The sequence below is a fragment of the Gadus chalcogrammus genome, chromosome 18, assembly GCF_026213295.1.
Source record: "Gadus chalcogrammus isolate NIFS_2021 chromosome 18, NIFS_Gcha_1.0, whole genome shotgun sequence".
In the NCBI taxonomy this organism is placed as follows: Eukaryota; Metazoa; Chordata; class Actinopteri; order Gadiformes; family Gadidae; genus Gadus; species Gadus chalcogrammus.
The window spans coordinates 13778945-13793944 of NC_079429.1; the positions used below are offsets into that span (position 1 = coordinate 13778945).

Below are 15000 nucleotides of genomic sequence, written 5' to 3' on the forward strand. Positions count from 1 at the left end.
CGCATATCATGTGTGTGTTAAGTTTTATTTGTCGAAATGTATTTGAGGACTCAGTATTTCTGAAGTTGTGGAAGAAAACGCTATTCCATGTGTGAATTAGGCCATATTATTTGGGCATAAACTGAGCCAATTGAAGTTTGAAATTCATGTGGTCATGCATTTGTCTCATCGGGGACTGCAAACGTCAAAATATCAACTTGTCAGATTCAAATGCGCTCATGGCTCTTAAAGGGGATAGGAGATGGCACTCTCATTGGTTTATTGCACGTTACGCCCAAACCACACCTACGGGTAATTAGACTACCCGTACTTCGGACCAACCCTTTTTAAATTTTTGCGCCGTGCGCCGGTATAATAGCAACATAGCCATAGAACCGCCCACCAAGCTACCTGCGCTTGGCGCTTCTCACTTGCGTTTCAGACCGTTAAATTAGTGCCCAATGAGTCTACTATTTTCAACTCTAAACATTTTGTCACAGTGGTGGTTTTCCATTGGCTGCTCACCCTGGCAAAAAGCGAGCAAGACGTAGTTTTGGATCAAGTCTGACCACGCCCATCTCACCTGCTCCTATGGAACCCAATGGGTCGGTTTCTTCTAAAGGTTTGTGGCTGTCATGACTGGGTTCCCATTTGTTTTACTCAAGGAGGGAGTTCTCCTGCTAAAATGGAAGGTTAACTAACCCCCCATTTAAACTTAAAGAAGAAGAAGTAGGAGAAGTAGGAGAAGAAGAAGAAGAAGAAGAAGAAGAAGAAGAAGAAGAAGAAGAAGAAGAAGAAGGAGAAGAAGAAGACGACGGCGAAGATGTCGACGAAGAAGATGACGATGAAGAAGAAGACGACAAAGAAGAAGACGACGAAGAAGAAGACGAAGACGGAGCGAACATGGACTCACTGGTCACGGCCAGGTAGGTGTTGGTCTGGACCTCTCCGGCCGGGTTCCTGGCGAAGCACTGGAACATGCCGGTGTCGTCGGGCAGGAGGCCGTTGACCTGCAGGCTCCCGCCCGCCAGAACCCGGTACCTGGGCATCTTCACCGGGCTGATGGGCACTGCGTCCTTGTACCACACCATGTCTGGAGACGGCACTCCTGAAGAACACAGAGCACAGCTGTGTCCATCTCTCTGTCCATCTATTGATATGTCTGTTTATTATTGTCCGTGTGTCTCTCATCTCTCTGTCTGTGAGTCTGTCTGTGTCTCTCATCTCTCTGTCTGTGTGTCTCTCATCCCTCTGTCTGTGTGTCTCTCATCCCTCTGTCTGTGTGTCTCTCATCCCTCTGTCTGTGTGTCTCTCATCTCTCTGTCTGTGAGTCTGTCTGTGTCTCTCATCTCTCTGTCTGTGTGTCTCTCATCCCTCTGTCTGTGTGTCTCTCATCTCTCTGTCTGTGAGTCTGTCTGTGTCTCTCATCTCTCTGTCTGTGTGTCTCTCATCCCTCTGTCTGTGTGTCTCTCATCTCTCTGTCTGTGTGTCTGTCATCCCTCTGTGTGTCTCTCATCTCTCTCTCTCTCTGCAGGGATTAAAGTGAAAAAAAATCTTCTGACTGAAATTTTATTCGCGCTACAGCCAAGTCACGTGCAGTGTGTGAAACATGTTCCAGGTTAGGTTACTTGACACCTGCTTAAGAAATACAAATGTATAAGACGTCAGCACCAAATGCAGCCATCACGTTTAAATGCTCGACCAATACTGTTTTACAGGAGGAGGATTTTAAACAGCTGTTCTTTTGCATTTATTGCAATTTTTTTGTTGTCTTTTCAATTAGACTCTAAGATTTTTTTTTTGCAAAGCTTGTCTCATATTTTACTCTCTAAAAAAATCAAGCATCTACATAACTTTTCATTACATGTTTTATTATTATTATTTATTTGTTATATTTAATATATAATCGCGATGTACATTAAAATGCTTGTGTTTTCAGTCAATTTTAACGGTAGACCTTTTAAATACTCACTATATAATTTGACAATTTTACCGGCGTTGACGTATGACGACATAATACACGCGTGTATTATGTCCATGATCGAAACTGCATACTACCGTACTGCCGACTACATACTGCGCACTGCAGTATGTACTGTATACTGCATACTGAATGTGGGATTCAGTATGCAGTATACAGCAGACCGACTGCACCGCAGTATACAGTATGCAAGTTTCCCAGAATGCATTTCGCGGCAGCGGTAAAGCTGCTAAAAGCTGTTTTAATTCTCGCTTCAGTGCTGTTAATACATCACTTTCTTAAGTTTTAATATTTTTTTATGCGAGAAAGTACCTATTTAGATCCTTAATATGCGATTAGTTTATCCAAATGACGCCTGTTTGTAAATTTGTCCCGACGTTATCGGAGATGTGAAGTGGCCTCTGTGAACTCCAAATGACGGAAATCCGTTGTAGCGACGGAGAACTTTAATCCATGGACTCTCTGTCTATCATCTCTCTGTCTGTATGTCAATAGGTGTTTTCTGATCTATCCGTCTGTCTACCGGCTGTGTGTCTCTATGTACCTACTGTATATTGCCATCTATCTATAATAGATAGATAGATGGAAAGAGACCTTAATACCAAAGGAAATGAAGGAAAGCGTTACCGTCTAGGCTGCCACTCGCCTGAGCGCCGGAAATGGATACAGAATTTATATGTTTTAATATCTATCCATCCAGTTTGTATATTTAATCATTATTTTCTAATCGATATTTTGTCCTGCATTTAAATTTGGCTCATGTAGAACCCCTCCCTTCCACATTAAAGAGATTTTTTCACAGTGATTACACCTGCTCTCTGTTCAACTTACTATGTCGGATATATACCAATATATACCCTAATGATTTTCTGGAAATGCTATACTCTCCTCAGCGCGGCTCATTGACCCTGCCCCTATTATATAAACACACACACACACACACACACACACACACACACACACACACACACACACACACACACACACATACACACACGAACACACGCACACACACACACACACACACACACACACACACAATCACATAAACAGACACCCAACACACACACACACACACACTCCCATAAACAGACCCACACACACACACACAAATAGACACACACACACACACACACACACACACACACACACACACACACACACACACACACACACACACACACACACACACACACACACATACACACACACAAACACAAAGAGACACACACGCAGGCACATTGACACAGTCACTGACACAGAGGCACACACACACACACATGCACACACACGCATACGTAAAGAACCCACATAACGCAGGCCTTACCTCGAGCTTGGCACGGGATGTCAACCACTTTCTCCATCTCGGCGGTGATGTGTCTCTCCGGCTCCTTCACAAACTGCGGAGGCTCTGATTGGTGGAGACGGGGCCGCGGAGGGAACGGGCAGGAAGAGACGGGCAGCGTCATATCAGTAACAGGATTACAGTAACACGATGATGCGATCGATGGGCACTCTAATACTCTTTGTATGGATACAAAAAGGCCTGTTTGTACACTGACGATAACATCAGCCGGTGGATAATGCGAAAAGGAAATTGGCATGGGAGGGGATTATTCAGGAGAGTGATAGCAGAGCTATGAGTGTTTCTGACGCAAAGAGGGGGAAGTGACCCATTTTTCTCGTGTTCGGGAATCGAAGTGACGTCCCAAACGTGGGACCGAACACAAAAGAGGCGCAGTTGCTGCCTTGATACACACGGTGTGTTTCGTCCCCACACTCCGCCGTTAATTAGTAAACGGCGACAAACTGTTGTGTCTTTGACGGCGATGCCCTCGAGGTCGGCGACTACGTCTGAGCAGGCTCCCTCATCAAAGACACATGTGAGAACACCTGGTGTTTGAAACACACTCTTCCCTTTGAAAACTTCAAAGACTTTCAGCCACATAAAATAAAAGTGACCGAAGCAATCCTATTCAACTTTTCCCTCACTTCCTCTCCCTTTCTATTTCAAGCCAATGACAACCTTCCCTTTTTCCTCCTCCTCCCTTCGCCGCACATCCTCGGATATGACTTCCGTCGTAGTGCACATCACAGTGCCCAACAACGTAATGAAAATGCCTCTTAGCCATGAAACGATTCATCAGAGTGTTTTCCTATCTTCTTTTTCCACATTAGCCTGCGAGGTCTGGGATTGCCACAAATACTTAGCCACTGATATATTACAGAAATACATTAAAGATTACATATATTACAGTAGCGTATCCCCAGTTGGCTTCGTGTGATTGCCAACACGACATTCAATTTGCGCACATCATTACTACAGTTCAGCAGCTTCACCCTGAGGACCCAGCGGCTGGGCGATTTCACAGCGCCGCCCGAATGCTGTGTCAAATTTTTATTTTGGTCGTCATATATTGTTCAGTGCAAAGTGATGCCATCTGTGCGCTCCAATGAGTGCACTTTGATGACGCTCCACAAAAGTTTTGGGACTGCCTGAGTCAAGTCTGTGTTCCTGTGAACTACGTTATCCCCCCCCCCGGTATTTTACTGCAAATTAAAACAACTCGGCTCTGTTTCGAAGGCATTTTTTAAATGGTGGCATAATTCAAGGTAATCTGTGGAAGGAAGTCAAAGGAAAACACACAACAGATGCACTTTCTACTCAAAAGACCCGAGAGAATGTTAATTGTAAGCATCTCTGGTTCAATTTATTCCGAAGTATACGTCTGTACGTCTATTCACGTCATGTTAATGTCATGAGTTCCTTTGGCTGGCATAAAGGACGTGACATGTTGATGGTGAAATCCTTGAGTTAAAATGATCTACAGCTTCTGACGGATGGCAGGACTATCATGCATCACTTTTCTATCCGTAAGAGCGTGATCATAGAGATTGTGTAAGTGTTAACCATGACGCAATCCTACGGGACTGTTTAGTAAATTAGTACATGTATCCAACCGGACAGGAAGTGATTTCAGATTTATGTCATTAAGGAACAGCTATGTATGTTGTATATTGCACGTCCTGCCACTTAATATACAGACTTATTGTGACTCTCAGTGACCACGCCCCCCTCTTCCAATGACCCTGCCCCCATCTCTCAGTGACCGCGCCCCCACGGCCCTCCCTCCCTACCGAGCACGTGCAGGAAGGCGCCGGAGCTGACGGAGGGCACGCTGCTGCTCCGCAGCGTGGCCTCGCACTCGTAGAATCCCGCGTCGCTCGCCGCCGGGCTCAGCACCGTCAGACGCCGGTTGTAGTCGCTCAGGCCCGAGGTCACCAGCACGCCGTTCCTCCGCCACGAGATGCCCAGTTTGATGAGCGGCCTGTGAGGTGATAGAGCGGGAAACAGTGAGACACGCGCTGGAGGAGCATGGTGCTAGTGTACCGAGGGTTGAGTGTTCGATCCCACTTCGGACGCCGGCGTTGGGTAATATAATTAATAATACATTGTTTATACGGCACTATTCATATTAGAAGGTTCAAACTGCTTAACAGATAATAATCTGGTTTATTAATCGTATAATCACCCAAAATACGATGCATGTAAAAACAGCAGTGACAACTCTGAACCAAATAGGATAAAAATATGTCTCAGAAACCATTAGAACCCTAATACATGCAAATTCATGTACGGGTGTTGTTGCAAGTATTCATGCCCAAAGTGAGCCGGTTTTCCTAGGTATTCATGGTATTTACTGTTCTTCTTTTTGGAGGAGGAGAGGTGTGGATACATATTATGCAAAATGAATAAATAAACACATTTAATGCTCTACTTTTCATGACGGTTGAGGAAAAAAGCCACCGAAATGTCATCCCACAGGCTGGGAAAACACTCAAGTGGAACCAAAGGCAGAGGGAGTTTTTTTTCCCCCTTCCGTTACTAGAGAGAGCACATGGAAACCCACGGCATGAGATATAAACTAGGTCTTACGATGTAAATTGTGTTTTTTGGTGAGGGGGTGGATAGAGCTGTGCCAGTAAAGGTTGGGTAGGGGACAGGTAGGTTTGGGTACAGGTGGGGTAGGGCACAGCTGGGGTAGGCTACAGTTGGGGTAGGGGACACGTGGGGTAGGGTACAGGTAGGGTACAAGTAGGGTAGGGTACAACTGGGGTAGGGTAAGGGTGGGGTAGGGGACAGCTGGGTTAGGGTACAGGTGGGATAAGGTGTAGGTGGGGTAGGGTACAGCTAGGCTAGTGGACAACAGAAGTAGGGTAACACAGCGTTTGGGTACCACAGGGTTCAGGTGGAGCACGGGTGCTAACCTGGCGTTGGCCACACACTCCATGGTGACTTCCGAGGTCCCGGTGACCACGCTGGTGTTCCTGGGAGGGATGATGATGGTGGGGGCAATGGGGTCTGCTGGACCACCCACATCTAAACACACACACACACACACGCACATTCACACACACACACACACACACACACACACACACACACACACACACACACACACACACACACACACACACACACACACACACACACACACACACACACACACAAAGGTCAAACAAGTCATTTAATTCATCCACAGACATATACTGGGTTCAGCATATAATTTAACTTTTACTCAATGCCATGTCATTTTGTCCCAAAACCAGGGTGCGAAATAAGGGGGGGCTTTTCGGGGGCCGAGCCCCACTGATTGACACTTGAGACCCCCTGAAAGCCTCAACGGCATGATTTTGGGGGCATCTGGAAAAGTCTTTAAAGACAGGCAGAAGAAGAATTTCATAAAATGGCGAAGAGGATCTGTGGTGTCTTAGTATTGTCTAAAAATGACAGCAAGAAGAGTAAAGATAACGATGTTGACTGTGATCGATGACCATCACCATACACTGTCTTCCCACATTCCCCTTCTGCCCTCCTTAACACAGATCTACATTGCTGTCTTCAGTGCTTCCTAGTTGCGGTACAAAACAAGCCAACATCACAGAACCCAACGTCGGTATGAACTGCGCTGCGGACTGGGGCTGGAGGTCCTCCATGTTGCAAACATGTCAAAAAGAAAACAAAGTTCATTATTAAGATAATTTTGGATCCAAAAAGGCCAAATAATAGTAACTAGGGGCATGCCCGTAGCCAGCAATGAGTTCCCAAAGGTCCGGACCGAAAAATGGAAACTAAATACAAGTGTATAAAGATCAGCGAATGAGGACCTCTCCAATATGAGATCATTAATTCAGTTTAGACTTGTTACTTTTGTTCCGCCGGCAGCGCTACGGCGATTCACACTGGGTATTTCACACATTGCCCAGGACGCACCACATCTAATACATAAGCTGTATGAATAGCAATACACTCATCTTACCGTATGAAGAATAAGAAATGATTATTCTGTGTAACAAAAATAAATAAAATAGCACAGTTTGAAAACCACTACACTCAAAGATTGAGTACAGGGTGTACTTTGCATCCTACTTTCTTTTAGTGACATCTAATCTGACTAATTAGAGGATTCTCTGTCTTCAGTCGGTCCGTCTGTCTGTTCTCGACAACCGTTCATCCGATCGACTTCAGAATTGGCGGGTGTATTGCTGAGAACCCCAATGAAGCGAAGCAATCTGCCCGTTTCGTAACCGGCAGGGTTTTGAAACGGGCATCGCACTAGTTCTTTTAATTCTCAACAGTAGTGGAGTGGATTCCAATGAAATTGGAAAAACGACGGTTGCTTACGGCGACCACCTGCTCAGGAACCGAGCTGAACGCAACAGGACAGCTCCGGCTCCCCGCAATAAGATGAGCACTGTGTCATGCGGAACGGAATGAGAAATGGAAAACACACCGTCCAGGCAACCTGTGTGCGTGTAACGAGTGTGTGCGCAGGCGCAGGTGTGTGCCTGTGCGTCTGTGAATGGGGTGCGCGGCCGCTGTCGCCGCGGGAACAGCCTATGGCGGGTATGAAGACGGCTTGAGAGGCATCACGTCTCTGATAAACACACGTTGATCCATCAATCCCGCACCCCTGTCCGGGAGGAGGGTGCACACACACCCCCGGGAGCGTGCACGGCTTGTGTGTGTCAGAGGAAGGGCTTTGAAAGGCTGTCATGGCTCTATCTGGGTAATTCTGGACCATTGGACACGCCATGCAGACACACGCGCACGTGCATGCACGGAGGCAACAAGAAACACACACACAAGCACACAGACACAGACACACGCACATACACACGCACACACAAGTACAAAAACGTGCATGTTCACACAGCTATACACTGTACTATACACTTCATTGACACATACACAAACACAGACCCACACACACGTGCAGATACGCACATAAGTACAAAAAAAATGCATGTTCACACACACACACACACACACACAGACACACACACAAACACACACACAATCAAGTACAAACACCTGCATGTTCACACAGATATACACACGTACATACACACAAACACACACACACACAAATACACACACACAAACAAACACACACACACACACACACACACACACACACACACACACACACACACACACACACACACACACACACACACACACACACACACACACACACACACACCTGTACACATACGGACAAGTACAAAAAAAATCATGTTCACACATTTATACACACGTACCTACATACACACACACACACACACACAAAAACACCCACATACATAAAACTCAAAACACAAAAGAGACTAAATTCTACCTCGCACCGACTGAAAAACAATCCTACATCGCTCTACATAACATATGCATGCATACTCAAAAACAAACTGCCGTGCAGTGGGAAAAGTCCCTCTGCAAGACAGGGGAATTGAGGGGAAAGAAATCCGACGCAACAAATACACTAGAATAGGAACAGCCTTCTGTTTCCTGGCAGGAAGTGGATTATTTTGTATTTTTAATCCAATCCATTCAAACCCTTTATACATTTAAATGTGGCTTCACTGCGAAGGTAAAAGCCCATCACAGAGTATTCTTCATATCCTCTCATTTCCTATCCTCCTCCCCCCATCGTGGTGATGCCTCTGAATCTGTCCCCCCGCCTCTAAGGCACTGGTCGCGGGCCCCTTGGTTGTGTCTGGTGGAGGGGGGGGGGGGAGGCCCAGGGGACATGGTGACAGTGTCAGGTGGCCGTGCTCGCAGGTGGAGCTGCTGCTGCTGCACACAGATACCAGGACACCGACACCGGGCGCACACTGGGGCGGGGAGCGGCGCTCGCTCCTTTACATAAACATCCACACACACGGGGCGCATGGAGGGAATGCATACGATTAGACTACTGGGAAGCAGCGACGCACGGGTTAAACGGGCAGCTCACTGTATGTGTGTATGTGTGCGTTTGCGTGTGTGTGTGTGTGTTTGTTTACCGAACAAGCTGATTAATTCACGGCATCGGCCCCTGAGTGTGTGTGTTAGATATGGGTGCACGATGCTCATTTACACCTGCATAAGGGACGTGTGCGGCTGCATTGATATATGAACTGTATACATGCATTGGTGTATGTGTGTCAGTGTGTGTGATGTGTATGGGTGTGTGTGTATGGGTGGAGGTGTATTGGTGTGTGTGTGTGTGTGTGTATGGATGTGTGTGTGTGTGTGTGTGTGTGTGTGTGTGTGTGTGTGTGTGTGTGTGTGTGTGTGTGTGTGTGTGTGTGTGTGTGTGTGTGTGTGTGTGTGTGTGTGTGTGTGTGTGTGTGTGTGTGCTATTGCCTCAGGTCTAGTATTATCAACGGGGCCTCGAATATTACAGCCGGTACCTACGCTTTTTCTCAGTCCATTTCACACTAATACCCCTATTGAGCATTGCACAATATTGACTCTGTTTAGTTTGCAGTCGTAATTCACTCTGCTGAACTACTTTGCCAGCCGCAATTTCCAAATGTATTATAGAGTAATAGAGTCTCTTTGTTCAAAGTGGGAGCAGTTCATGATATTATTGATAACTATTGAAAAACTGCTCATCGCTGGCATTGCCCCTATGTCTGTCTGTCTGTATTGCACATATATAATTTAATGATTTTACTAGTTCATGATTTCCTTGCAAAAGCACCCGAGACTAGTTTGTTGATATTCCAGCCGAGGCATCGTGCATTATCCATGCACTAAACATGGATCATGGCCATAAAAAATCTCCCCAGCAACACAAACCAAACCAATTACCTTTAACAAAGTTACCCAGATCAAATCACGATTAGCTGTGACCTAATCCAACCTACACACAACAGCGACCATAGCCACAACCATGACCATACACCATAACCATAGCGTGTATGTTTCGTTATTAATTCCCATGTGCATCGGCGCTACTCACTCTCCACAGACAAGGTGATTGGCTGGCTGGTCTTGTTCTCGCCGTTCTTGTCGTTGACCGCCTGGACGTAGTAGCGCCCGGCGTCGGGCGCCACGGTGGACAGGATGACCAGCGTGTTCTCCAGTGTGATGGCGCTGGGGAGAGGAGGACACGAGAACACACACTCAGGTTTCCTCTTCACATAAAGACGGGCGTTTTTCATGCTATTTGGTTTCATTGTATCAACGTTTGCAGAGGTCAGCGAGTCAAGGAAAATCAGAGTGAAAGTAAGAGAAGAAGCATTCAAAATGAAATGTCATGGGCATAGTGCACAATGTCGTTCTTATTAATTCACATAGGAGCAGAGTGGGTATAGTGTCCAATAAGTATAGTGTCAGATTACAGCACACGGTACATGAATTCAAAAACCCATACTGGTAAGTCTTTGGAAATCCGGTTGAAAGATTCAAACGCAAACACCCTTTAAGCGATCAATACAAAAGCAGTGCCTCCATGTTCCACATGAAATAAAATGTGTTTAAAGAAAACCTTCACGGTTCTCCCCTCCCCGGTCTCTATGTAGTACGTGTTTTCATGTGTAGAGCCGCTCTAATCACAACAAAACAAGAACGTCGAAATGCTCTGCCATCAACTCGCTCCCTGGCCGAGCTGAAGGCATTAGATATTTTCAGGCAGTAATTGTGCAGTTCAAGTGACGGCGTATTGATTCAACATGTGTGAGCAAACGGCCTTGATCTTTTTTGTTAATGTGCTAAGAATATTGACGACGCTGCTCCATTCCGCTCCTCTCTGTGGCAGACCAGTCCACCGATATAGACGTCCAGGTTGACAACCATAAACGTTCAAGGCTCGTTTGTATTCCCCGCCTATTGAGGGGCGGACGCGCTCTAATGTGTTTTGTCAAGGGGCCAGTCTGGAACAATAAAAGAATATTCTTGGGAAAAAATGTCGTCGCTTGCTGAAATGTGGCGAAAAAAAAGACGAGAGATGGCCGGAATCCATTTGCTTAGCAGGTGTGTGTGTGTGTGTGTACGTGTATGTGTGTGTGCGTGTGTGTGTGTGTGTGTGTGTGTGTGTGTGTGTGTGTGTGTGTGTGTGTGTGTGTGTGTGTGTGTGTGTGTGTGTGTGTGTGTGTGAGTGTGTGTGTGGGGGGGCCAGGACGAATCAATCCCCGATACGTCTCCATTAAGTCTTTCCCTCAAATCTCACTCCTTCTCCGTCTCCTTGGCGACCGGTCCTCTCTGTCTTCCCCCGTCGGCCTATCAGAGCCTCCCGACAATCAATGTGGTTTTCTTATTATCAGGTGGCTCTTTGACCATCCCAGGAGGAAGATGGCTGACTCTCCACGGAGCTCCGCGCCCACACCTTCCCGCTGCCTCTCCCCTTCCTTCTTTCATAATTTATTTCTTTGAAGCTTTGTTTCTTTCTTTATTCTTTATCTTTATTCAATCTTATTCTACACCCCCACCCCCACCCCCCCCCCCCCCCCCCCCCACACACACACCATTATCTTCTTCTCTGTTGTAGTCCCATGGAAGTGCCATTTAGTATTCTGTCCTGAAACGGACACAGTTATAAGTGCTCCTTGTGGAAACAACCTTCTTTGAATGAAGAGAGCAAAATATAATCATATATTGTACATATATATATAAAATAGAAATAGTGTGACAGCAAACAGCTGTTTACACGCAGTGAAAACACATCCTGAAGTTCATAACATTTATAGGGCATTCTGGGAAAAGAAGTTATTCAAACGAGAACAGAAATCGGAAAAATTAAAAAAACATTATTTGACTGTTTTTTTTCACAAGAAAACACTTGCTTCTTCCCAGGCTGTAGAGAGTGAAAGAGTCGGCCTACAACAAGGCCTCGAGTGCCGACCCAAACGCCTCGCTCTGGAGATGAAACGCGGCGCAGCGCTCAGTTTAACAAATCAACTGCTGCCGCGCTCTCAGCGCTACCTCGGCCTGAGTGTCTTTTTGACTTTTCATTTAATCAATGTCAATGACCTCCCTCAATCGACAGCCCTGAACATTATCCGGCAAAATCCAAAAATAGCATCCCCCGAAACCCACTTGAATGGAATGAAATATCAATATATAAATAAAAAACCCACAGCGTTTGATCTATCAATGGTGGAGTCATGCCGATGCATTGACACGTGAAGTCAACGCATTCACTTTTCCCTTGAATACGTTAGCGCGGTACTAGCATCGCGGCTAACCAAAAAGGTCAGTACATCAGCCCAGCGCGGCTTACTCTGGCTGTGAGAGCCGACGTTGACTTACTGGGTTCGCCGATCCTCGGACTGATTGATTTTCAAATATGTCTGAGGCAGGTCTGGGATGGGGGCTCATTTGGGATTCCTCCTGCAAGGCACTGGCAGAAAACAGTTCTTCTGAAGGAGGCTGGCAGGCCTCAATGGCTGTGGCTTATGATCTGCTGTAAATATTTAATACTAGCTCGCCGACACGTTGACATCCGGGACGCCCGGTCATGAATTATGGATCTCCCTCAGGGAATCCTGGCCGGGGCACGGAGTGTTGGAGCCACTAAATGAAATCCAGGTGATTCCAGGGAGATTTCTTTTTTCTTTTTTTTTTAAAGGGAGAGAGCAGGGTTCAACTGGGTTCAACTTCTTGAGCTCTCGCCCCTTCTGATAAAACCAACGACCGTTGTGGCTAAACTTTGAGATAAATGCTAAGCTAACGATGCCTCGGAGCCATTAAAATGACTCGCTGACCATCTAGATTCATCTCTGGTTTTCAGTGGTATGAAAAGATGCAGACTCTTCACACGCACACGCATTACACACAGTTTACCATTACTCATGGACTTCAATAACACCCCCTACTTGTTCCTCTTGCTGAACTTCTAATGAAGCTTGGTTCAGTGGTGAGCCAAAAGTAACGTTTCCACTATGAGCCATGTACAGTCCATCTGAACTCTTATCCACTGATTAATCTTCCTCAAACACAAGCTAGGGGCGGTCAAAACCAACTGCGCAGTGAAAATGTTAAATTAGGCTAATTATCCTCCATCTCTGCATATCAAGGGACAACGCAGATAGATGGACTTGATAACTGAGAACGAGGATGCTGAGTCTCCATTTATCTCCTAATGCGATTTCTAAGAAAGTTTGTACACTTCTTTAAAGGTCCCATGACATGCTACTTTAAAGATGCTTATATATAGGTGTTAATGGTCCCTTAATTCAGTATTTGAAGACGTTCAAGAAATTCAGCCTTGGTGCAGAATTACAGACACTACAAGCTAGTCCCTCAATGAGCTTTCCACAAATCTATTTTTAGAGGCAGGTCAAGGTGGAGGGTGGGGGTGTAGCCCTGAGCAGCTTGAGGCCACGGTACCATGCGCTCGTGTTTAAAGTGGCTGTATCACAATGGCGAGGCGCACACAGCTTTTGGCTGTGTTCTGTAAATAATCTAGAACACTCTGTGTGCTCCGGCAGGTGTCCTGGAGCTCTATCTCTAAATAAGATCATATTTTGCATAGATATCTATATCGTATAATATATATTGTCAAGCCCAAAAGCTGTGTGCGCCTCCAGACGTTCTCTGACGTCTCTGGTTCTTCCACTTCCACATCAATCTGAAGTAGACTGAACCACGACATGGAGGAGAAAGGGATTGATGTCTGCGATTGTTGACCGCAATTGTCTCCCGCCGGAACCCCGCTGTCCGCTGCCAAGGCAGCACCATCTCTCGAGAGCGGGCAGCGGGCAGCAGGGCTCCAACGGGAGAGAATCGCGGGCAACAATCACTTTCTACTCCATGTCGCAGTTCATGTACTTCAGGGACTCAAAGCCAAAGTTCCTTTCCCCCAATTCCTTCTCAACCATGGCTGAGATAACCCCCACTCCGAGTCTCGTTGTGAGACTACCAGATACCAGAGACGTCAGAGAACCTGACGTGTCATGCGTCATAACACCAACAGCAGAACGGTTATCCAATTAACAAAGAAGTGTACAACAGTCGCAGCTCATTGTCTCATTGGCGCGCCAAATTCTCCGGGCGGGCAAAGCAGAGAAGGGGAGGTAACCTGGCCCCTTATGACGACATATGGGGCCAAATTTGAAATTGGAGCGTCTGAGCTTTAATTTTTCAAAGGCAGAGCAGGATATTTAGTGCTCGTTTTAGCTACAGTAGCCATTTCTAGCTACTGGGGGACCATAGGCAGAAAAAGTAAAAAAAAAAAAAAAGTAGATTTTGAAGGAAGTAATTTTACTTTTACTTGAGTATAGATTTTTAGTACTCTACCCACCACTGCCTAGGGGAACTCATATTAATGTTAGAAAACCTCATGAAGTGACATTTTCATGCCATGGGACCTTTAAATAACTTCTATCTTAGTTTTCATTATTGAACTCGATATTTTCTTGTCTCTCAGACTATGTCATCAACAGCTGTCACAACGTTATGTAACGGTGGCTTAGCATGTATGCTTGTCGAGATGTGCAGATTAATGAACCAAAGGACCAAAGACACTGGAACCAATATTTCTGACTCGTTTGTCTGCTGATATTATTTCTGTCCCTTCTTCGTCTTTAAACTCTTATGGAGTTAGATTCATGCCAAAACCCCTCACACACGCAAAACGTGTTTTGCTCACGCATAACGATTCACACGCACACAAAACGTGTTTTACTCACGCAAAATGATTCACACACACGCTCAGTGTGGTTTGCAAATGCAAAACATCATTCACAAACTAAAGCATTTTGCTTCAGAA

The 15000-nt window shown here is 45.9% G+C and overlaps 1 protein-coding gene across 1 annotated transcript in view; it reads right to left on the bottom strand.

The window, feature by feature from the left end:
* Positions 1–15000, bottom strand: part of LOC130371848 (protein sidekick-2-like) — a 248184-nt gene that overhangs the window by 26410 nt on the left and 206774 nt on the right. The window contains exons 5-9 of the mRNA XM_056577708.1: positions 10252–10385; positions 6230–6341; positions 5099–5289; positions 3288–3371; positions 893–1087 (exon numbers count right to left, since the gene is read on the bottom strand). Coding sequence (XP_056433683.1) covers positions 893–1087; positions 3288–3371; positions 5099–5289; positions 6230–6341; positions 10252–10385 — 716 coding nt within the window. The remainder of the gene's footprint in view (positions 1–892; positions 1088–3287; positions 3372–5098; positions 5290–6229; positions 6342–10251; positions 10386–15000) is intronic.